At 48.3% G+C, this 23,836-nt stretch overlaps 1 protein-coding gene across 2 annotated transcripts; it reads right to left on the reverse strand.

The window, feature by feature from the left end:
* Window positions 1-1,205: 1,205 nt before the first annotated feature.
* PARP16 (poly(ADP-ribose) polymerase family member 16) lies at window positions 1,206-23,648 on the reverse strand. Of its 2 annotated transcripts, none has more exons than XM_087428524.1 (6): window positions 22,951-23,648; window positions 10,998-11,135; window positions 8,515-8,721; window positions 5,516-5,687; window positions 4,002-4,143; window positions 1,206-2,666 (listed from the first exon to the last, which is right to left on the reverse strand). In XM_087428524.1, the coding sequence occupies exons 1-6, from the start codon at window positions 23,122-23,124 to the stop codon at window positions 2,528-2,530; spliced, it is 972 nt and encodes a 323-aa protein (XP_087284650.1). In that variant the 5' UTR covers window positions 23,125-23,648; the 3' UTR covers window positions 1,206-2,527. The 2 variants fall into 2 exon arrangements, with proteins under 2 accessions (XP_087284650.1, XP_014636314.1); XM_014780828.2 differs by having other exon boundaries at window positions 1,206-2,663; window positions 22,951-23,646.
* Between the last annotated feature and the right edge of the window lie 188 nt (window positions 23,649-23,836).

Raw genomic sequence — 23,836 nt, forward strand, 5'->3', positions numbered from 1 at the left:
AAAAACAAATAATGATACTAATAATCATAGCAGCTGAGGGGCTGGCCTGGTGGCATAGTGGTTAAGTTCACACACTGCGCTTCAGCGGCCCAAGGTTCGCAGGTTCAGATCCTGGGCACGGACCTATACACCACTCGTCAAGCCATGCTGTGGCGATGTCCCATATACAAAAGTGGAGGAAGACTGCCACAGATGTTAGCTCAGGGACAATCTTCCTCACCAAAAAAAATAATAACAGCAGCAGCTGAAACATATCAGCTACTTCCTCTGTGCTGGGCACTGTTGTATCAGTTCTTTTAATTCTCAAAATAATCCTAAATCCATTTTCCAACCACCAGTCAGAGTGACTTTTCTGAAAACCAAATTTGATCATATCACTTCCTTGCTTAAAACCCTCTAATGGCTTTCACTGGCCCACAGCTTTTAAGGTCTTTCATGATCTGGCCCCTGCCCACCTCTCCAGCCCCATTTCTCACCATAACCTCTTCTTTTGTGACCCTCCTGCCTTTAGCTTCTCCAGTGAGAACTCTAGGTCTTTGCATGTGCCGTTCCCACTGCCTGAAACACTCTTCCTCCACCTCGTGGCCTAACACCCATGGCTCTTTCAGGTTTCAGTTGAACATCACATTTCAGTTGAACATTTTCTGGGAGCCCAGGGGGGCTGTATAGCATGAAGGTTATGAAATCGATCTGCCAGTTTCAAATCCCAGCTCTGCCACTTCCTAGCCATATAACCTTGGGCAAGCTATTAAACTCTCTGAGACTGCAATTCCTTATCTGTCATGAGGATTAAAGAAATCAGTACATGCAAAGTGCCTACATGTGTCACTTCTGTATTTCCTGACCCCAGACCATGTCAAGACTCCTTGCCAAGTATTTTCCAAAACTCCTTTATAATATCATATAATGCCAACCTCACTCCTGAGGATGTTTGTCCATCTGCCCACTTTGCAGACTGTCAGCTCCATGAGGGTGGGGGCATTTTGACCTTGGTCCCGCTCCTATTTCTAGTGCCCGGCACACAGTAGGCACTCATATTTGATATATCAATGACCAGAAATCCAACACCTACTAGATATCCTGGTGATACAGGCTCTCTAGCAAACGGCCACCTTGAACAAGGAAGGAGTGGATAAGATTCTTAGCAAGAGAGCATGCACAGCAGACTTGCGCTGAGGCTGAAAGCAGTCACAAAGGCGACTTGGTAATTAGGAAAATACCTTTATTATTTTTGAAATGTTCCAATGTTCAATTTATTATTTTTGAAATGTTCCCATATTTAATGTAAAAACCCTGATCATGGCTTTTTCACAACTTCACAAATTATAGAAAAATGACTTTCCCCCTGCTTTACAGAAATCTCCTTCCCCAAATCAGACAGGACTCCATTATGGCTGAAAGGGGGCAGGAAGGAGGGGCAGAGAATACAGCAAGTAGAACCACAGCCCTCTGGGCAGCCAGAGGCTTTTCCTGCACATTTAAAGCCCAGGCTGAGTCCCAAAGACCTGACCCCTCTGAGGGAGGCTCGGTCCATGCATATCCGTGGCACACTGAGGCAGGCTTCCGTCTCCACGGCCCATAGAGGGCCTACGGCGTGGTGCTTATGGCCGGCAGGCCACAGTCAAGGCAGCTTCGTGAGAACAGGAACAGGAGGCAGACCTGCAACTCAAACCCCTTTCTCTAAAACATGGCCAGGAGAGAGGCTGTGGACACTGCCCAAGTCGTGCTCTAGGTTTAGAAATTTCCCCTTTTACTCAGCTCACAAAGACGCACTTGTCAAATAGCTATTTTCTTTAAAAAATCAGAAAATAAACATTTGGTTCCATTTCAGCTGTAATCAGCAGTCGGTAATTTTTAGAAAAAGCCAACTTGAGTTGCTCATTGCTAAGTCCATATTTTTTATCAGGTCTCTGACTCCTTCCTTTCTCATCCATGAGCAGGGGGGTTACAGCTGTAGCAGAAGGCTGTTTGTTGACTTGAGAAAACTGTGAAAATGTTTTGCACTCACATACAAAGGCTGATGGAATTCAAAAACGACCCCACCGATTTTTATGAGAAACAGGACTGCTCCTCTTGGGTGTCTCAAGTCAAAACAAGGCAATCGCCTGGTGATTTATAGTCCCCACTACACATTTCCCGCCTTCCAGAAAGCATTAGAGAAAGGGTCAATGTCCGCCAGGAGCAATTGTAAACACACCACTGACAGCTTGGACACTTTGTTTTTAAATGCAGCAGGACTTTTTCCTTTGGCCCTGGCAGAAAGGCCAACTCCCTAGGACTGGTTAGGAAGGAGCAGACAGGAGGGCTCCCCCGAAACCTAAGAGTGAGGGACCAGTGGTCCCCGTTGACCGGAGCATGGCTGGGAGTATCATCAAAGGCAATCAATACATTATGGCATACGAAAATTTTCCTGTGTTCCCCAACTGGCCCCCAGGCTCAACCTGGCTGGACGAAGGGCACGGGAGGTACACAACAAGTTATCATAAGGCACATGGTTGAGGTGGCCCCCACACCAGGCCCAGAAAGATTATCTCTTCGCATGATTCCAAAAGTGTTGGAAGGCTGAGGAGTTGATGACACTCACTATGAGCAGCAGCAGCAGATACAGGGCTATCATGACCGTAAACCAATGGCTGGAAAACCAGGAGAGCTGGCTTGAAGCCCTGCTTAAGAGGGAAAAGAGAATGATGTTAGCAAAAAGAGGAAAACATTTTTTTAAAGTATATGCAACAACTTCTGGCTCAAAGAAGATGAAATGATGAATTTCATCCTCTGCAAGTGAGCCATGAAATGAAGCTTTGTGAGTGCTCCTTTGCTTAAAAAATCTCGGGCTGTTTGGTCTGGCACTGACACGCCTGTCACGAGAACATTTTCTAAACGTAAAAAGACAGCTATGCAATGAGCTCATCCCAATCTTCTCTTTTACAGCTCCTCTTGTACTGTTTATAACCCATCTTTTCTTAAGTAGGACTTTGGTATCTAGAATGACCTTGCTCAGGGTGTCTGCTCAGATGGCAGCAGGTGGCAGGTTATTTAGCAAAGGTCTTTTCAGTTTTAGACATGTACACATACCAGTCTGAGCTGGGGAAATCCTCTTAGGCCCGCTGGGAGATGACTTAAACCGTCCAAGAGTGCACTAAAGACACACTCCAGGGAGAAGTGGGAAGGAATGGAATTTTCAAGTAGAAAAAGCCAGATGATTTTAAACCAAAGGATAATGTTCCCCAGACTCAGGAAACCTATACAAATTTCCCAAATTTGGGGAAGAAGGGGTGGATTTTACCAGTTTATGAAATCCTAAGTGTGGAAACCACTGGTGTATACAAGCAGAAGTGGGGAGTATTAAAAGTGGTCCCCTTTCCTGTCTTACATGCTGCTCACCCCCACAAGAAGCTCTCCCATGGGCCCCAACAATGTGATAAGATCTTGAAGTGACCCCAACCCCGGAGAACCCTGTACATACCCCCAACAACCACACTGCTGAGATGGAATGAGGCATCCACAATGGATCTTAGGAGCCCGAAGGCTTCCTCTGCTGTTGGGTTTAACACCCTCATTTTAGAGAAAAAGGTGAAGCATCTCAGGTCCAGAGAGGAGCAGGCCGTGGTTCAACAGCCACCGTGGGAAGTGACAGAGCTGGGTGGCACACAATCCCAGCTTCAGAGCTTAACCTAATCAGCGACTTTCAGACTGCAGTCAGGAACCTCGGTGGCTAAGGGGCCTCACGGTCTGCGGCAGCCAGTCTGGCTTCAGTCAGTCCCTCATGTTGTGTTCACAAATCTATATCTTCTTTGCTAGAATACACAGTCCCCTTAGGGCCAGGACCACATCTTATTCGACCTGTATTCCTCCCCGTCACCATGTCTAGCATAGTGCTTTATGTACTTGATACACAGCTGAGGTCTGAGGCTGGAGGAAAGGGGCTGCTGATCACTAAGAAGCCAATACTGTGCAGCCTGCAGGGGTTCTCCTGGACCACACACGGGGACCGTCCTTCTTACCTCTTGGGCTGCTTCTGCGAGTACACGAGCAGGTACTTCACCCGCAGGAGCTGGTTATTGGTGACCACAAAGTACTTTGGAGGGATGTCTCCGCCTTCGCTATGTTTGATTCTTGCTCTCCTGCGATCTATCTCCTTGGAATCTGAATAAGGAGAGTAAAGGGTGGGGGAAACACAAAAATAAACGAAGGAAATTATGAATAGAAATGGGTCAAGCCTCCTCGTCCTGAGGGTGGAGAGGCCCCAGCAGGCTGAGGAATGGCTTGTTTGTGGACGTGAAGCAGCACTAAAAAAACAGGAGAATCCGACAGAAAAACAGAAGGTGGAAAAAATGAATAGGAAAGTGAAAGGGATACAAGAGGAAAAAAACTGAGTGGGGAAAGCAGAGGGAAGAAGCAGACTGATGGCCATAACAACACAAGAATCTGGGACTGGGCTCTAAGAACAGGACTGGATCAGAAACAAGTCTCTTTGCAGGCATTAACCATTCTGGATTCGAGCTTCGTAGAACACTTATCTTCCACCCTTTGTACCAAGACTTGTTTAAAAAACAAAAACTTTTAATAACATGAAAAAGCTTTACCAAAAAAACAAAGGGGGGGCCAAAGCTGCATGGCAGCAGGCATTGCAAAGTCTTGTTTTTGATGTCTAATGTCACGGCTTGCAAACTTCCTAACAATTATAAATGCAAATATTCATGCTGTCTGGTTTGGGAGGGTGGCGTCAGACCTGGGCCCGTTCCTTGGGATTCTAATTGTTTCACATTAGAGGCCAGGAACAGACAGTTTTCTCAATTCTCCTTGTCTCAGTGGAACCAGGAGGCCAGTTCTGGAGACTAGAATGACAGTTCTGTGACTCTTCTGCCTCTGAGGGCAAAACAGCAGGGGGAACAGGGCAAAGGATCTAAGGGACAGCAGAGGAGTGAACTGAAGTGGCCAGCTAGTCATTCGCTCCCTGGAGGGCCCGGGATTTATTCCGCATGCCTCAATTGCCCCTCACATCCTCTGAGGGCTCTAGCATGCACCAGAGTAGCCTGGAGGACAGGGTCTGGACGCATCTTTAGATTCAGTCTAGCAAATATTTATCAGATGTCAAGTAGGTATCAGGCTCCCTGCTGACACAGGTGCCCAAGAGTGAATGAGACCCAGTTCCTGCCCTCAAGGAGCCCATGCTCTGGCCTCACGTACTCACTTGTGTCTATCAAATGTCACCTCCTTCCCAAAGCTTTCCCTGAGCACTTGCACCCACCATGATCGCTCCCTCCTCTGAGCTGCACCTCGTGGACCTCATCAACCCCCTCACCTGGCACTCTCTACCCACTGCCTTGTAGTAAGTGATATCTTTTCCGTTGCGTGTTCAACCCCTAAGGAGACTGCTCACTCCTCGAAGGCAGGCCCCTGTCCTACATTGCTTTTGACCCAGCCCCTCCCTTGGCATGCAGTGGGTGTTCCACCCAAAAGCTAGGCCAATGGCAAGAGTCTGTACAGCCCAGGTCCCGGCCAAGTGCTCACTCACCCTTCTTCTTCGTTTGGCACTTGACATCTGGATGGTCAATAACCTCACACACAGCCACGCAGCTGAGGATGGGGCCAAGGAGGCTGCGCTGCCATCCGTGGCCATGGGGGCTATAAATGAGGGCCAGGCTCAAGTCACTGGTGAGGTAGGTCCCTTCCCCGAACAAGGATGTCTGGAACAACAGAGGTCAAGAGAAAACAAACAGGGCCGGTGAATGCAGAGTTGGCACAGCAAGACGACACAGGTCTTTCTTCAACAGGGTTTCAAACATAAAACTTTCAAGCTTCTTTTTTTTCCAGCAAAAGGCATAAGGTCAAATAATCCTATCACATCATCACAGGGTTATTACTAAACACATTCCTATCTGATGACAGTTAACTGGTTGTGGATATGTCCGATTAGCCTGGCAAACTAGTAGTTTCTGTGGTCAAGGTTGAGTGAGAAAACTACAGGTATAAGAGTCCAAACAGACCTGAGTTTGAATCCTGCCTATATCTCCAACAACCTGGCAAGTTATCTAAACTGTCTGGGTCTCAGTTTCTACATCTACAAAATGGTGATAACAGTATCTGCTTCAGAATGTCATGGATGAGGATTCAATGAGATAATGAGCATTAAGCATCTAGCAGGACACCTGGCACATGAGGGCGGGGGGCACTCCATCACAGGCTCTTATGTCACAGTATATATAGTAATTCCTGTTACACGAATGCATTAAGCACGGTTACAGTGACAGGCTTGCAGAAGTCAAGTCACACCCTTACGTACAGGGAGGGAGATCACACTTGAGAGGGGAAGTAATCTGAGTCATTACTTGGAAAAGAAATGAATCTCCCAGACCAGAAACTGCAATGCAGTAAGGAAGGCCTCTATGAGGGGCCGGGTAAGTTGTACTCTTTGTGTTGGCATTGACCAAGAAAATGTCCAAAAATCTAGGAGGCAGCTCCCTGGTGGTAGGTGCCCTCCATGAGGAAGTATGCCAGGTGAGAGAGAAGGATCTCAGGTGAAATACCCATAAGTTGAACTTACGGCAGGCATAGCAAACACATCCTTTGCCCATGGTAGACATTAATAATCAACCAGGATGGCCAACATAAAAATATCAATCATAGCATTCATTCACACTGACTCAGAATCCCGCTCAACACAACATTCCAGGTAGCTGCTACCAATGAATGGAATTTGACATTTGAGTTGAAATTCAATTGCTATTCTCGAGCCACTGTATCAGTATCTGAGATGAGAAGTGGGCTCAAACAGCTCACAAACATCCTATGCTTGTAAATTGAGAAATGGCCTATTTAGCGGCACTAGGCTTCCACAATTCCAAACTGATTAAATGAAGCTTAGGGGAAATGAAACAAGCATTTGCTTGGTCTTTGGGAAGCCCCTTGCTAGGTTAGGCAGTGTCCCCATCTCTCAAAAGCTGACACAGACCTTTTCCAAGGACACTAGGTGTCCTCTGAGCTGACCCTACATCCATTCTCCACTTATGGCTGCCGGGTATATGCCCTTCCCTAGACTCGAGAACCTCGTGGTGCAAGGCTGCCGTGAACAGAGGTGCACAAGAGTGGGAGACTTGGGGTATCTCTACCATGAAAACAATCTCACAGCTTCACCTGGCAGGTGGGTTCCCTCAAGCAAGTCCCTCACTGAAAACTCAGACAGAGGAGGCCGGAAGAGCATCCCTTTTACCAAAAGACTCTTATGAGATGCTTCTTAGCAGCAAACTTCCTGGGGCACTGAAGTAAAGACAGGACTATAATCTGCAGGCAGCTTCTCTAGCCAGCTCTGGTATGAAGTGGAGGTCCCGGATTCCAGTAGCCTGGCCGTAATAATAAGTTGAGAGCCAGTGTAAACACGCCCGTCATCCTCAGCATAAACCCAACTGCGCTAATCAGATGCAGCAGTGTTGGGAAAGTCTTGCTAGCCTTGGGGCTGCCTCAGCCACAGCTGAGCCCGTGGCTCAGGGAGCCAGCTCCTCAGACAAGGCAGATGCTGCCACGCCTGGGGAAAGGCCTGCGGCCCCCCAACTCCCCCAGATTCCCTCTCCATCAGCCTATAAGAGCAGCTACTGTGTCCTTGGTGCCTAATAGGGGAAGAGCCCTTTGCATAGATAAACTGTTTTAATCCTCTCCGCACACCAGAAAGTGGGTAATAGCGTGCTATTTACAGATGAGAACACTGAGGCTCAGAGAGGTTAAGTAAATTTGCCCAGGCCGCAAAGCTGCCAAGGTGGTCTTTATGGCTCCCGTCTGTACTCTTCCTCTTACACTTCACTGAGGGGCAAAATAAGTGCTAGCAGGGAAGGGGTGGTTGACACTATTGACTCCTAAAAAAGGTGGGAAAGGAGCTCTCCTGGGCACAAGTCTCAAGTTCTCAAGGGCCGACTCTGTTGGCGCGTCCCCTAGGGAACTGTTTCTCAACCTTCTCCGTGCATATGAATCACCTGCGGAGCTTGTTAGAGTGTGATTTCTGATCGGATGGGACAGGCCTGAGATTCCACAGTTCCAACACCCTCCCAGGTGATGCAAATGCCCCTGGTCCAGGGACCTTGCTGAATAGAGAGCTGGCCACACACTGGGATCACCTGGTGAGATTTTAAAGCATTCTGCTGTCTGGGCCCCCTCCCAGAGATTCTGATTTAATTGGTCTGGGATGCAAGCAGGCATGGGATTTTTAAAAGCTCCCCAAGTGATTCTAAATGTGCAGCCAAGGTTGAGAACCATCTTTAAATCGATGCTTCTCAAACTGTAATCAGTATAGGAATCACCTGGAGATTTTGTTAACATGCAGGTTCTGATGCAGAAGATCTAGGGTGGGCCCAAGATTCTGCATTTTCACAGGCTCCCAGGTGCTGCTGCTGCTGGGGCTGGTCTGCAGACTGCACTTTGAGTGGCAAGGCTTTAGTGAACCTATGCCCCCACCCCCACCAGCAAACTCCCCAGGATTCTAACCCCACCTCCTCCCCGCCCCGTCTCAGCAGGCTTAGGCCCCACCTTGTTCAGGTGGCAGTGCAGGCCATTGTGGATGATGGAATGGAAGTTTTCTAGGCGGCTCCCGTGGAAGGCGTAGATTAGGTCTCGGTCTCCTTTGGTCTCATAAAATTTGGCGTTCGCTGGGTCGGAGTACTCGATTTCAAACAGGAAGTCCGGCACGGGGACAGGCGTGTGAGGGGCACCAGTCAGCTTTTGGATCTTTTCAAACTTGAAAACATGTAGGGAGTTGCAATTTTACTCGGGAAGCTGGTAAAATGTGCTGCCAAAATGGCCTCCTAAACCCTTGGGCTTAACTCCTATGGGCTCTGCTCATGAGGAAAACTGGTTTCATGAGAATAAAGACATCAATTTATAAAGAAGCTCAGAGCTTATAGCTCAAACTGCTTTCCTCTAATAATGTTTTTCCCTACAGTAGGCTGAGAAGCATGAATTGCTCCTTCTAACTAAAGATCACTTCTAATTTTCATAACACTTTCACATCTATTTCCTGCATTCCATCTTTACAATAATCTCAGGAGGTAGAAAGGTATGATCAATTGCAAAATGGCCACAAACTTTTCCTCCCATCCCTATCCATTCACCCCTCTGCAATGTGACCTTGCAGGTGGAATTCCACCTAGATTCCATCAAGAGGTGGAGTCTACTTCTCCGCCCCCTGAATCTGGGCTTGGCCATGTGACTTACCTTGGCCAATGGGACCTTGGTAAACATAAGGCAGACAGACACTTGGAAAGGGCTTGCCTTTCCTTGTCTGCTGCTGGGAACACTTCACCCTTCACAGCCATGTGAACAAGCCCTGCTAGTCTTCAGTAGGATGAGAGCCTCACAGAGGAAGGCCCCAACCCAGCAGCCATCCCAGGTGAAGCCCCAAACATGTAAGTGAGGCCACCCTAGATCATCCAGCCCCAGGCAAGCCAGCCCCACCCAGAAGAACCACCCAACCAACCCATGGAATCATAAGAAACCATCAATGTTGTTTTAAGCCACTAGGTTTGGGGGATGGTTTGTTATGCGGCAAAAGCTGATTGATACAGAAGGGTAAACTCCTTCCTAAAGGGCAACTATTCTCTCAGGACAGAGACCACATCATTTCAGTGATTTCCAAACAGTGAGTCACAGACTAAAGCCAGTCTGTGGTGAAGTTTTCCCTGGGTTATGATTAAAGAAGAAGAATAAGGGCAACATAACAGATATATTTATATTGACATAAGGTTGCCATAAGCCTTTCTTTGGAAGAACTGTCCTTTATTATGAGATCATTTATAAAATGATGACATATGGTAGGCTAATGTCCTTACTTGGGCACAATAAAAAGCTAATAATCCTGGGTGCCAACATTCCATGTTTTAATGGAATTTAACTGGTCCATAATCAAAAGTCAAGGAGCCATTGCCTTATCCACTTTACCTACAACACCCAACATCTAGTAAGTGCTTGATGCCCATGTGAGGTATGAATGAATGAATGAATCTCAATTTAACAGATGACAAAAGTGAAACCCAGAGATCATCTAGGAGTTAGCAGCCCAGCTTGGACCTGAGTATAGGTCTCCTAACTCCCACTCCATGGCTCTTTAAGTTACTTTACCATCCAACACAGATGGATGTCCCTAGACCCCAGAATCCAGGACACTAAATTCTATGCCACCTAAGGAGGATTTTTGTCTTTAGCAAGAGCTTGTAAAATTGAATGCTCTTGAATTAAAATTAAGTGGAGAACAGCATAGATAAACCGCTGCTGCCACTCAGAGGAAAGAGCACCAGATCAGGGATCTGCCAGTCCTACCCTCTGCTCCTTGTCATCCCAGCTTGTCCCTGGAAGATCCCAGCCAGACAAGCAAAGCCAAATTATGGAGTGTCTGGTCTGTGCCAGAAACTGTACTGGGGGTGACACATATTCTATCACAGCTCCCCTCTGAGCTAACTATTAATATTCTCAATTTACAAATGGGGAAAAGGAGATTCAATAATGGATGGAAGTGGGATTTGAACCCAGAGCCTAAGGTTTTCCACTACCTTAGGCTCTGCCTCTCTGTTTCCTGACAACTGGACTAGGCCAAAATTTCTTAAGGTGTGGTCAAGGGCCCACCCTTATCAGAATTACCTGGGGTGCTTGTGATACCCAACGTTTACCAAGCCCTCAGCATATGCCCTTAGGCATCGTTCCAAGTGAGAACATTCATTCAGTTCCCACACCCTGATGGAAGTATATGATTATCCCCATTTTACAGATGAGGAAACTGATGTGCTGAAATGCACCCAGTAACCTGCTGAAGGTCACACTGCTAGGAAGTGGGAGAACGCAGCTTTGCACTGCCAGTGTACAAGTTCCTGGGCTCCACTCCAGACACAGAATCAGAATCTCTGAGGGCAAGGTCCAGGAATCTGCATTTTCAACAAGCTGCCCAGGTCATCCTGGTGCACAAGAAGCCCCCAGGGCCCCTCAGCCTTAGGAATCTGTGATCCTACAGATTAAAGTCTCACCTCTGACTTCCCTGCACTGTGGATTGTCAGGACCTTTGAGGATAAAATCCAGCTCACCAGGTCCCAGGCCCGTTTGTCTTTGTCTCCAGAGGACTGGAGAAGTTCTTTCAGGTTGGGTAACTTGCTGGCATCTGCAAGCTGAAGTGAGGAAAAACCTCCATTAGCAAGGATCCCAGACAAAAACGATAACCAGGGGCCCTCTAGTGGTAAGGCAGGCGACCTGCACTTTTTTCATGACCAGGGAATTTCCTGAGAGTAGGGAAACACGCAGGTCAACAATCCCCTTTCCAAATAATACTCAATGACAAAAGCTCCCAACACTGAAAGGCTGTTTTGTAACTCATTTGCTACAAAACCTGACCTAGGCTGATTCAATTAATCTTTATTTATCCCACTTCATGTTACTATTGATGCATTTTGCTGCAGGAATATAATGTCTGAGGAAGGGCTCACCTTGCTGGAGGTGTTACCAAATACATGGAATATACACGTGTAGGTAAAGAGGATTTAGGGTAAAGGGGACAAAGCCCTGTCCCTTCAGCATGAGAAAATGACCATCATTAACCTGTTAACTGCTTCCCTGGAGACAGGATAAGGTAGCATGGCAACTACATACATAACCAGGCAACACTTATGGGAAAAATGACCCAGAATAGAAAACCGCATCTGGGCTGGAAGAAGCTCCGAGTGGGGAGTCCACAGTTTGGGGTTTCCTGAGTGTGGTGATTTTTGTCACCTCACTTTTGTGAGGACCCTGGCAGCCATGTCTATGGCCTTCTTACGAGAGAGACCTGCCTTACAAGAGAAAACATGGGCTTCATTAGGCCAGAGCACGGCCCGCACCCACCCGACATGACTCTCATTTCCTCACATCTGAGCTGTCACTCTTGGGGGACATAGACTAGCCCCTGGACCTCTGCTGGACTGTGCAAGGACTTCTGCAGAAACAAAATGCCTGACACTACCCTGCTGTGGGCCGTGATCTGTCCTAGAGCCTTCGGATTTAGGCTGGTTCCAGTGTGGCCTGCGACAGGCATCTGAGTCGGACAGTTTAGTTGTGTCACTGCAGCACATTATTACTTTTGTAAAATCAGGCAGAATCTGAATTCTGAAACACATTTGGTGCCAGGATTTCTGACAAGAGACTGGGGACCTGGACTAACAGATAGCTACAAGGTTTCTGTAGCTTTTGCTCAGAAATTACAACTGACTAGAAGCCAAATCTCTCCAGCATGGCATTTAAGACACTGTGTCATCTGTGAACATGCCCTGGGTTGTACTACCTGCAAGCTTTGCTCACTCAGTCCCCTGGAATGCCCCGTCCTCCATCTCTACCAACCCAGGCACCCTTCTCCTCTAAACCCCTAAAGCACTCAGCCCCAATCCTCTCTCCTCAGTATGGCCATGACGCCTGGAGGCCAAAGACTGTCTTGTGTTTTTTAATTCTCCTCTTTCCTGGATGTAGAGGACAGAACAGACAGATCTCGATTTGAATCCTTGCTCCTTAGGCAAGGCACTGGACCTGGCTGAGCCTCGATCTCCTCTCTAACACGAAAACCCCACTATCTCCACGTTGGGTTGTTGGGAAGATTAAAGAAGGTAGCAGAATCTCAGGGCCTGGTCCATACCTGTCCATTTCTTTTCTTGCTTATATTTCTCCCCGGATGACACATACACACACACATTTGCTAGGGATGTAGTTGGTACTTCATGAGTACCACTGGTTCTTCTTCCATTTCTCTAGAAAGTCGACTGTTGCTGACCTTAGGGGTTTTATTTCTTAACTCTGTAGCTGAAAATCAGAAACATTTCAGGGCTGCTTTCTTCCTGTCTCTATTTCCAAAGATTCAATTAATAGCCTCAGACTTCTAATAAAACTCTCTCTACGTGCCTCATGGAGCATCAGTGAGGATCCAATTAAAAAGGGGGGGGAGGGGTGGCGCAGTGATTAAGTTCGCGCACTCCACCTTGGCGGCCTGGGGTTCGCAGATTCAAATCCCGGCACGGACTGACACACTGCTCATCAAGCCGTGCTGTGGCCACGTCCCACATACAAAATAGAGGAAGATGGGCACGGATGTTAGCTCATGGCCAGTCTTCCTCTGCAAAAAGAGGAAGATTGGCAACAGATATTGGCTCAGGGCCAATCTTCCTTACCTCCCCGCACCCAAAAAAAAAACCATGGACGTGTGGACGTGTAAATGCTCCACCAGTGTTGGTGCTACACAGTCGGGAGTGCAGAAAGGTAAATAATTATGACTTAAACCTATTCATTGTCATAACAAAGATGGATACAAACTACTAAGGGGAAAATTCAGGACTCCTGTTGGTTAGGGGTTGAGGGTAGGGGTGGTCAGGACTTCGCAGAGGAGGTGCTGTGTGACCTGGGTTTGACATGCAAAGGCCAGAAGCAGGAAAGTGCAGCGTGTAGTCAGGGAAGTGGGTGGCGACATGGTGAATCATGCAGGCTCTCCTCCCAGGCAGCCCAGGTCCAAACCTGGGCTCTCACTTCCCCCAGTCACAGTGTGACCTGGGTGAGTTGTGTGACCTCCTGTGGCCCAGTTTCCTCCAATACATAATTGGGATCTTATTAGTAGCCACTTCACGGGATCCCTGTGAAGGTTAATCAAGTTAAACAGTACAGTGCTTAGAGCACCAGGAACGTCTTAAGTCCTGTACTCTAGTGTTAGTGGGACTGCCGTGATTGTTGTCATCATTAACTGCAGGTGATTCTGTGACACTGCAGCATAGAGTGTAGGGGAGGGGTTTCCAGGAGGAACAGGAGTGAAAAGGTGACTTGAGTTCAGCCTGTGAAGGGCCTCGTACTTGCCTTGGGGACTCTGGGCTTTGTTCTGTAGGCAACAGGGAGCCACTGCGGGTACCTGAAGATGCATTCCAAATGGTTTACCCTCAGGTGGCCACTCGCATGGCCTGATGCCTGCAGAGTCCAAAGGACACCCCAAGCATTCTGTGGCTCATCTTGGCCTCCCCATTCCTTCTTTTCTGCTTCTGGTCCACACCTGTTATCCCAGAGCCAGACCTGAGTCTTCTCTCCCACGATTACTGATCCCATGACTCCTATTCTCAAATCCCACCTGTGAGCTGCAGTGCTCCCAGCAGCCCAGACCTGGGCGCAGGGAGCCCCACAGAAGGCCAGTCAGCTAAGCCAGGGCCCTTTCAGGGCCTCAGTCTGGGGAAATGGGAGACACTCCTCCCAGCTCTGAGCTGGACCCCCAAGTCCTGGCCTGAGCCCCCTTGGGGCCAGCGCTCTTCCAGGGCTCGTGCTGTCCCACTGCTGCCTGCCCAGACAGGGCCCCTGTGTGTCCTGTGGGCTGCCCTCTTTGTCCACACTCTTTAGCCCTTCAACTGACCTTCCTTATGTCCCATTTCACTTTTCAAGCTACTCTGAAAAATAAATCTGCTCCAAGTTAATAGGATTCTTCTTCTTGCGACCAAAACCTGTCTGCATTTTAGTAGGGCCTTTTGGGGACCAGGCACACAAGTAGGGTTGCCAGATAAAATACAGTTTGCCCAGTTAAATTTGAATTTCAGATAAACAAAAAAATAAATGTTTTTAGAATAAGTATAACCCAAGCAATATTTGGGGCATACTTATACTTTAAAAATTATTTGTTGCTTATCTAAAATTCAAATTTAACTAAGTGGCCTATATTTTTATTTGCTAAATCTAGCAACCCTCCCCCAAAAAGGCCCTTCATAATCTGGTCTGGCCTCTCTAACAGCACCTTCTGCCACAAACTTCCCGTTGGTTTCCCCCCACGCTGTTCCTCAACTGCCCTATGTCTCTGCTCCTCTGTGCTTCTGCAGCTGCCCAGCACGACATTCCACTCAGTCTTCCCAAGGCCAGACTAAAGTCAGCTCCCCTGTCGCTGACCACACACAACCTCTGTGCTCCCCCGTGCTCTACACGGAATCTCACATTGGTACTTGACTCTCTGACAAACACTTTCTGAGGGCCAACCACATCTTATGAACCCTGGAGTCCCAGCAGCCAGCCTAGAACCAAGCATGAAGTTCAGAACGAGACAGTAACAGCTACTATTTATTGAGGCCTTATCACGTACCACACACTGGGTTAACTGCTGTGCACGTGTCATCTTATTTTATTCTCACAACAGCCTATTTTATTTATTTATTTTTTTGGTGAGGGAGATTGGTCATGAGCTAACACCCGTTGCCAATCTTCCTCTTTTTGCTGAGGAAGATTGGCCCTGAGCTAACATCTGTGCCCATCTTCCTCTATTTTGTATTGGGATGCCTCCACAGCATGGCTTGATGAGCGGTGCATAGGTCCACACCCGGGATCCGAACCTGCGAACTCGGGACCACCGAAGCAGAGTGCACAAACTTAACCACTACACCACCAGGCCAACCCCTCAACAACCTATTTTAAAGGGGAGGAAACTGAGGCTTGGAGAGGTTAAGCACCTTGCCTAGGGTTGTGCAGCTATTCAGTGGCAGGGCAGGGACATGCAGCCAGGTGGCCTGACTCCAGAGTCCACTCTCTGTGATTCTCTCCTACCAAATCAACGGAGAAATTTATAACGGACTAAATATTTTAACCCAAAGGAGCAATTCTAGCAGAAGTTGAAGAGGCTGCTTGGGAAGCTTCAGGTATGTTTCCAGAGTCTCCTATCCCCCCAAATAATACACACAATCAAGACAGGTACTGGCTGTGCCTAAGCTCTGTCAAAGGAAGGGAGAGAGATGTATGAAACGTGTGGTACAGAGCGGCGTCAGGAAATAGAAAACCCTCCATCTAGACAAGAGTTATGAACCATGGCTCGTGACAGTGGAAGGCTCTTACCATCAACTTGAGGAAAATAAGTGTTCAGGAGGAAGGAAGGCATTTCTGGAGGTTGTAGGGGAAAGGCAGAGGGAAAGGTTTACAGGGCAGGTAGGATGGGAGTGAGACGTGGAGTGATGGGGAGGATTTTAAGAGGCAGAGAGAAAGCACTCCCAGTGGGAAAGAGCATGGCCAAGAGGTAGAGAAGTGAACAGCGCCTGTCCCAAAAGGTGGTCCCAGGCTCAAATGCCCCCAGGGCCAGAGAGGTGATGAAAATGAGTAAGGGGGGAGTCTAGGAAAGAGTGGGAAGGACTCTGTTGAACTGGAGACCCCCGGCCTAGCAAAGGTCCCAGCCACCAACCCCCCAGTTCCAGTTCCAGCTGGTTTCTGCCCAAGGGTGACCTCCATCCAGGCTACAGAGCCTCAGAATTTTTTCTTGTTTTAAAAAGAAATCAGTAAGCTGGGTTTTTTTGTTTGGTTGGTTGGTTTGGTCTTTTAATCTCCCAATTTCTAAAAGGCTAGAGGTTTTTTAATTTCCCAATTTCTAAAAGGCTAGAGGAGGGCCGGCCCTGTGGCTTAGCGGTTAAGTGCGTGCGCTCAGCTGCTGGCGCCCCGGGTTCGGATCCCGGGTGTGCACCGACGCACGGCTTCTCGGGCCATGCTGAGGCTGCGTCCCACATACGGCAACTAGAAGGATGTGCAGCTATGACATACAACTATCTACTGGGGCTTTGGGGGGAAAATAAAATAAAATAAAAGTTTAAAAAATAAATAAATAAAATAAAAGGCTAGTGGACAAACAAAACCTGTTGGCCCACAGACCACACTTTCACAGCCTCTGCTCTGGGGAACAAGGAAGGATTCAGCTGAAGTGGCTGGGGAGCCTGGGCCTGAATGATGGGCAGTGCTGGCGGTCACAGGGGCTTGAGAAAGGAAGTCTCTAGGAAAGAGGTGGTTTGAGTGACCGAGACACCAAGGGCAGGGAACCAGCAGAGGAGAGAGAGGACCAACGACCCTGGAAGGAGACAACTCACTCTCCTTGCTTTGAGTCAGGAGGTAACAGGACAGCCCAGTGGACACTTTGCAACCATCCAGATCACAATCTCTGAGTAGGTGGCCTAGGAATCTGTGTTTACAGCAGTTGCCACAGGTGGTTCTTATCACCAGGAAAAGGTGGGGATACTCAGGTTTAAATGTGAAGCAATGTTGTCCTAGAAGGGCTGGCAGCAGGCAAGAAAGAACATCTGAAAAAAATTCTTGTCTAGTAAGACGCCAGAGGTCATGATTACTAGATGTGGTTGGAGGTACTAGAAGGAAATGAACCAAAGGTACAGCCAAGGTGACTAGCCTCGGGGACCAGACAGAGCGACACCTGGAACAGTGGGGTGGGCGGGATGGGTGGAGCTGGGGGGCTGCAGAGATGAAGGCAGGAAAGGTGGACACCACAGTTACATACAGGTACACCTTGCTTTGCACAAACCTCAGGTATGAAAATCCAGATTTAGTAAAACAGATAGGGGGTGAGAGTCTACGTTACAAGAGTTCTTACCACAAAAAGAGTCATCGTGGGGACCCTAGAAAGGAGTAGTCTCCACCCTGGCAACACGCTGGCATCACCTGGTGGTCTGCCACCAGCACATATACTGATGAGCTGATGGTGACAGAGATAATAACAGAGCTGCTGAGCTGCTAGGAAGATTAAATGAGTTGCACATAGAATCAGCTCAGAAGAGTGCCAGGAAATGCAATTAGTATTGTGTAAGTGTTAGGGACTGTATTATTATTATTAATCAAATCTCCCTCTCTACTGCTCCCCAATCTGAGGAAAGGCCTGCATTCCTGGGATGGTTGGCAAGAGAGGAGGTGGCTTGTCTTGGAAGAATGATCCCACCCTGGTCCTCCACATCACCATCCCATAGGCTGAGACATCTTTCTAGCCACATACCCACCAACGGTCACATTACATTATATCTATGTCTGTATCCATATCTTTTTAAATTTATATACTTTTTCCCCCTCATTCTTCAGATACCATCTTTGAGAGCAGGGAATTAAAAGGTAATCTGAGAGACTGAGAATTTTACCTTGAGATATCAAGTATGTACCTAAATGCACATTTATTGACTAGACTGAATCTAAATATTATCATTTCCTCACCACCCATAGATGGGTGCCCATGAAAATGATCAATTAATAGGAAAATTTTAAAACTACATATTCTCTGCAAATGAACAAAAAATCTCAATGCCCAGGCTCCACCTCAGACAGATTAAATAAAAATCTCTACGGGTGGGGCCCAGACATCAATTTTTTTTTCTAACATGCCAAATTTTTTTAATACTTTTTTTTTTGCTGAGGAAGATTCGCCCTAAGCTAACATCCGTTGCCAATCTTCCTCTTTTTGCTTGAGGAAGATTCGCCCTGAGCTAACATCTGTGCCAATCTCCCTCTATTTTGTATGTGGGTCGCCACCACAGCATGGCCGCTGACGAGTGGAGTAGCACCAAACCCAGGCCAGTGAGGCAGAGCGCACAGAACTTAACCACTAGGCCACGGGGCCGGCCCAGTGACATCAATATTTTTTAAAGCTTCCCTGGTAATTCCAGTGCAAGCCAAGGTTGAGAGCCTTGTAAAGAATGATCTCTGCTCTCCCCCAGGAACTGTCAATATTCAATTTCCAATCTGGAAATACACACCAAAAGCCTTCCTTAGAAAGCTTTGTTAGCCTCTGAGCCTGCAATTTCACCTTTTGGAATTTATCTCAAGAAAATAACTAGAGATATGAACACTGATTAATGGAGAAGGATGTTTATCAGAGCATTATCTATAAGAGCAAATTTGTTAAAATTGTGAAGGAAGCCAGAGGAAGGACTCCTAACTGCTGGGAGTGGGGGCACAGAATAAGATGAGGTTCCAGCTGTGTCTTAAAGGATGAAGGAGCGTTTGCCTGGACAAAGAGGGGGATGGCATGGAGAGGGCAGGCACACCCTGCAGTCAGGACAGAGAGAAGCTTATTCACGTTTTAACCCAGACATTGAGGAATCAGCTTGTCTAGACAGTACAAGACAGAGACCAAAACCAGGAGAATCAATTAGAGCAGTTCGGCCCCCAAAACAGTGGATGGGCACAGCATAGGCTAAATGCAGTGCTTCTCACAAACGCCCAGAGATCTTGTTAAAACGCAAATCTTGATTGGGTAGGTCTGGGATGGGGCCCGAAATTCTGCAGGTCTAACAAGCTCCAAGGTGATGCTGATGCTGCTGGCCCTCAAGTACACTGGGTGGCAAGGGGTTGAATCAATACAAAGGAGCCATGCCCACCCACCTCCCACACCCAGAAAGGGTCTGCAGGCTAATGGAGAACCAAGGCATGGTGTTTTCTAGGGGGAAAACAAAACAAAAAATTTTATAGCTGTGACGCCAGTGAGAAGATTCTGTGTCAAAAAGACTCAGGAATGTGAACTGTGCACGGGATAGCTCAACCTGAAGTTTGGGGGCCAATGGTCAGGGTTATAGGGCCAAGAATGCTACAGATTCTCTGACCTGATAAGAGCTTAGCCAACCCTTGTCCCAAGGAACAAGGTCAGAAACTCTCATCTCAGCCTGGGCAATCAGCACATACCCAATTGATTCCTCAAACATCTGATAAGCACCTTCCAGGGAGGCACTGAGAATACCCAGAACTGCCAGTGTAAAATCGAAGAGCTGACTCAGAATAGAAATGCCCTCAAAACAAGGCACCTGGGAGATGATTTGGGACTTTGATTTTTGGAAACTGCAACACCTGTGTTACAGGTGTGTGATGACATCTCATAGTGTGGAGAAAATTAATTAAAAATGGCTGAAAATGATACAATGTTTCACAACTACTTCCAAGTGCTTTTAGCTAAACAAATGAAATGAGAAACTTTTTAACAGCTCCATACCTTCCTTCATCAGGTAACCACAAAATGATGAAGAAGGGCAAGTTCAGACCTGATTCCCTTTTAAAAGTTAACCTTTGAGTCAGGTACAGGTCCAGATGCCAAGTTCTCTGCATCTTTTCTGTAATTCATGTGACATGTAGCAAAACAAAACCTAACGTGTGTTTCTCTAAAGAACGTGTGCATGCCTCCAGAGGTCATGCCAGGCCCTGCTGGTGAGCGCCTTCTCCTGGAAGGCTGCCCATTAAAGCCATGCCTACAGACAGCCAAGAATCGGTGTGGCCTGGGCTAGTTTTCCTAACAATGGCGCCCAATAAAGAATATGGCTACAGGGCCGGCCCCGTGGCTTAGCGGTTAAGTGCGTGCGCTCCACTACTGGCGGCCCGGGTTCGGATCCCCGGCGCGCACCAACGCGCACCAACGCACTGCTTCTCTGGCCATGCTGAGGCCGCATCCCACACACAGCAACTAGAAGGATGGGCAACTATGACATACAACTATCTACTGGGGCTTTGGGGGTGGTGAGGGGAAAGGAGGAGGATTGGCAATAGATGTTGGCTCAGAGCCAGTCTTCCTCAGCAAAAAGAGGAGGATTAGCATGGATGTTAGCTCAGGGCTGATCTTCCTCACAAAAAAAAAGAATATGGCTACAGAATGGGATGGTAAGAACCTGTCCGTGTTTCTCCAGCAGCCCTTGAGAGAAAGTGTGCACTGTCTAGGACTGGCACGATGAGCCCTAATGCAAAGGACAGTCTGTCCCTATAGAGGAGGTGGCTATTTGGGGCTATCCAAAGTGCCGATGCTCTCCCAAGGGATTACAGGTATGGGAGGAAAGGTGTGCCCCAAACTGAGAGCACTGATACCCAAGGGGAGGGATGTGGGACAGGGTGAGTTCTATCAGGGGCACTTTTACTTTACTGGTATCATTTCAATTTTTTATAATAAGAATATATTCAAACATTATTTGCATAATTAAAAATAAATTTTAAAAAAGCATGAACAGGGGCCGGCCCGGTGGTGTAGTGGTTAAGTGCACATGCTCTGCTTCAGGCCCGGGGTTCACAGGTTCGGATCCCGGGTGCAGACCTACACAACCCTCATCAACCCATGCTGTGGCGGTGTCCCACATACAAAAATCGAGGAAGATTTGCAACAGATGTTAGCTCAGGGACAATCTTCCTCATCAAAAAAAAAAGCATGAACAAATCAAAACAATTCCAAACTCCCTTTGCATTTATCCCATATTCATCAAACAAACCTGATTCTGTTTGCCAAAAAGACCTTCCAGCAGGAAGCAAATTCATCGAGCATTCTAGTCCACTTGGATGTTTCTTGGCAAAAATTAATAAAGTGCATTGTGGGGCACCATCTCTGGTGAGTTTAGTCCCTCTGGCCTCAATCTCTACTCCTGTCTATTCCTCCTAAACAGATCCCTCTCTCACTCTACCACCACTGGGGTCTTTCAGAAATGCATCCTAGATCTCACCAATGCCTTCCCCTGCCCAAGCATAAAATCTACACATCTTGGCAGGACATGCCCAATCCTGCAAGCTCCAGTTGGCCTCATCTCTTCCTGCTCCCCATGACAGCCACACTCAAGTACAGACTTGTCATTCTTGGTGAGCTCCTGGCTTTCTGCCCATCCTGCTACTCCCAGAATACCACTTTCCTTCTCTCTGCTCCTCAAAATCCTCCATGTCCCTAGGGACTTAGCATGGCATCAGCCACTGCCCCTGGTTAGTGCTCCCTGACCTCAGCCCACTGCCAAGGGCTGGGGTCCCTGCTCTGGGCTTCCATGTTGTATGTATAGGTCTTACCCCATGGTATAGCTGAGCACACTGTTAACCCCTCCTTGGGTCTGTAATTCTGTATCCTCAGCATCTAGACCACAGGAGCAGGAGCTCCATAAATATCTGTTGACAAAACTGAAGGAAGTTTCATCCCCAAGGCTCTGATTACAAACCCACAAAACTGAATATCTGAATTTGCAGAATAAACCATGGGGGAAGTCAGTTGGCTGGCCTCTTTCTTCGAAATGCCTGTGCTTGGTGGTCAAGGCCTGAGGTGCCCTCAACACATCCCTAACCTGGGCTGCAGTAGACCAGGTGGGGGCCAGGAGGCTGGGCCTTTGTACTTTTACCTCCTGGGAATGACAGCAAAGAGGGAACCCAACACTGACCACCTCATCGGAGATCACTCTAAACATCTCTTGATTCTAAATATCGCCTTTAATCTGTTAATGTGGTTCATAACATTAATTGATTTTCTAATGTTGAACTAATTTTGCATCCTGGGATAAACCCAATCTGTTAATGAGGAATTATTCTTTTTATACATTGCTAGATTCAGGATCCTAATATTTTATAGAGGATTTCTACGTTTATACTCATGAGTGACATTGGCCTATAATTTTCTTTTCTTGTATCATCCTTATCAGATTTAGTACCAAAGTTATACTAGCCTCTTTTTCAATATTCTGGAAGAATTTGTGCAAAACTGAAATTACTTATTCCCTCAGTGATTGGCAGAACTCAACAATGGAACCAGCTAGGTCCAGAGTTTTCTTTGAGGGAAAATCTTTGACTACTAATGCAATGTCTTCAATGATTACAGGCTATTTCACTTTTCTATTTCTTACAAAATCAACTTTGGTAAATTATATTTTTCTAAGTAACTCCAAACCCTTGGATTACGTAAAATGATAATTGATATCTGACTGGAATGCTGACCCTGAGGTAAACTCTGCAAGAAATTAAGCGCCTTGTGAATCATCAGAGAAATAACAGCTCACATGTGTACTGCATGTTACAATTTATAAAAGTACTGCCATATGTTTCTTCATCTGAAGATTGAGCTGTGGGTAGCTCTGACTTTCGATGTCTAACTATTTGCAAAGGGATGGATAACTTCCTATTTAGCAGAATCAGCTGATTTAGATCAACACCCTATTGCTGGTCACACTAGGAAATTTTGTGGTGGCCTATGCAACTACTGAATTCCTCACTTCAGTCCTGGGAGTCACTTGTCATTAACAAGAGGAAGCAGCCACCAAGTGCCTTTGGAGTGTCAACATTAGGCTGTCAGGAGTGTTCTTAGTTCATGGAACCGTCCCTAAGGCCAGGCTGGGAATGGAAAGTCTAGGGGCTGGCATATTTACTAACACGGGTTCCAGAGGCCACGTGTCCCAGGACACAGTGGACAGCTCCGGGTAAAAGCGCACTCACCAGGGCCTCAAAGTCCTTGCAGTCGTGGCGGGCATAGGACGCGGGGAAGGGCCGCAGCACGGAGTCGCGCTTGTAGCTCTGCAGGGCCGAGGCGAAAAGGCTGCACCGGAGGTCGGCGGCCAGCACATCGCGGCCCGCCGCCTCCCTGACGGCAGCCCTGCCTGCGGGCTGCATCCCGGGTCTCCGTGCGTTGCCAGGGGACACGCGCCGGTCAGGGGCGAGGGCCAAACCTGCGGTCGGCCGGACTGGGCCCTGGGACAATGGGCCAAAGGGGGCCGGGTTCCCAGGCCTGGGGTGGAGCTAGGCAGAGGGACGAGATGACAGGGGTGACAACGTGCTGACGAGTGTCTTCTGCGGGGGTCCGGGCCGTGGCCCTCGCTGTCCGGGCAGACCGGCCGGAGGAGGAGAGGGACCTGGCCAGGTCAGCGCTCGGGGTTGGGCCTGGGGATAATGGGGCCGGGGGTCCCAGGCCTGGAAGAGGGGCTGTGACATGGGGTGAGACGACAACGGCAGGAACGTGCTAACACGTATCCTCTGCACCCGCCTGGGGCGGGGTGAGCCCCCAGGAGGGACCGCGGGCAGAAGCTCCTCCGCGCGCCGGGCGAAGCTGCGGCGCCGCCGTGCCTTCCTGTCCCGCCCTCGGCCGTAGCCGCCGAAGCCCCGGCGCTCCCCGGCTGCCCTCGGCGCTGCCTGCGTTCCGCGAGCCGCGCACTACCGCTCGCGGCGCCCTGCCCCCCGCACGGACTCCCGCGCCCCGCCGCGCGCCCCGGCCTACCTCCCCTCCCGACTGCCGCGCTCCCCACGCAGCGCCGCGCTCCTCCCAGCCCCGCCGAGGGCCCGCCCCTTCCCGCTCCCACGCCCTCCCCGGTGCAGGTTGTGCCCGCCC

This window comes from Ceratotherium simum, chromosome 3 (genome assembly GCF_057802395.1).
Source record: "Ceratotherium simum simum isolate JZ-2026a chromosome 3, ASM5780239v1, whole genome shotgun sequence".
Classification (NCBI taxonomy): domain Eukaryota; kingdom Metazoa; phylum Chordata; class Mammalia; order Perissodactyla; family Rhinocerotidae; genus Ceratotherium; species Ceratotherium simum.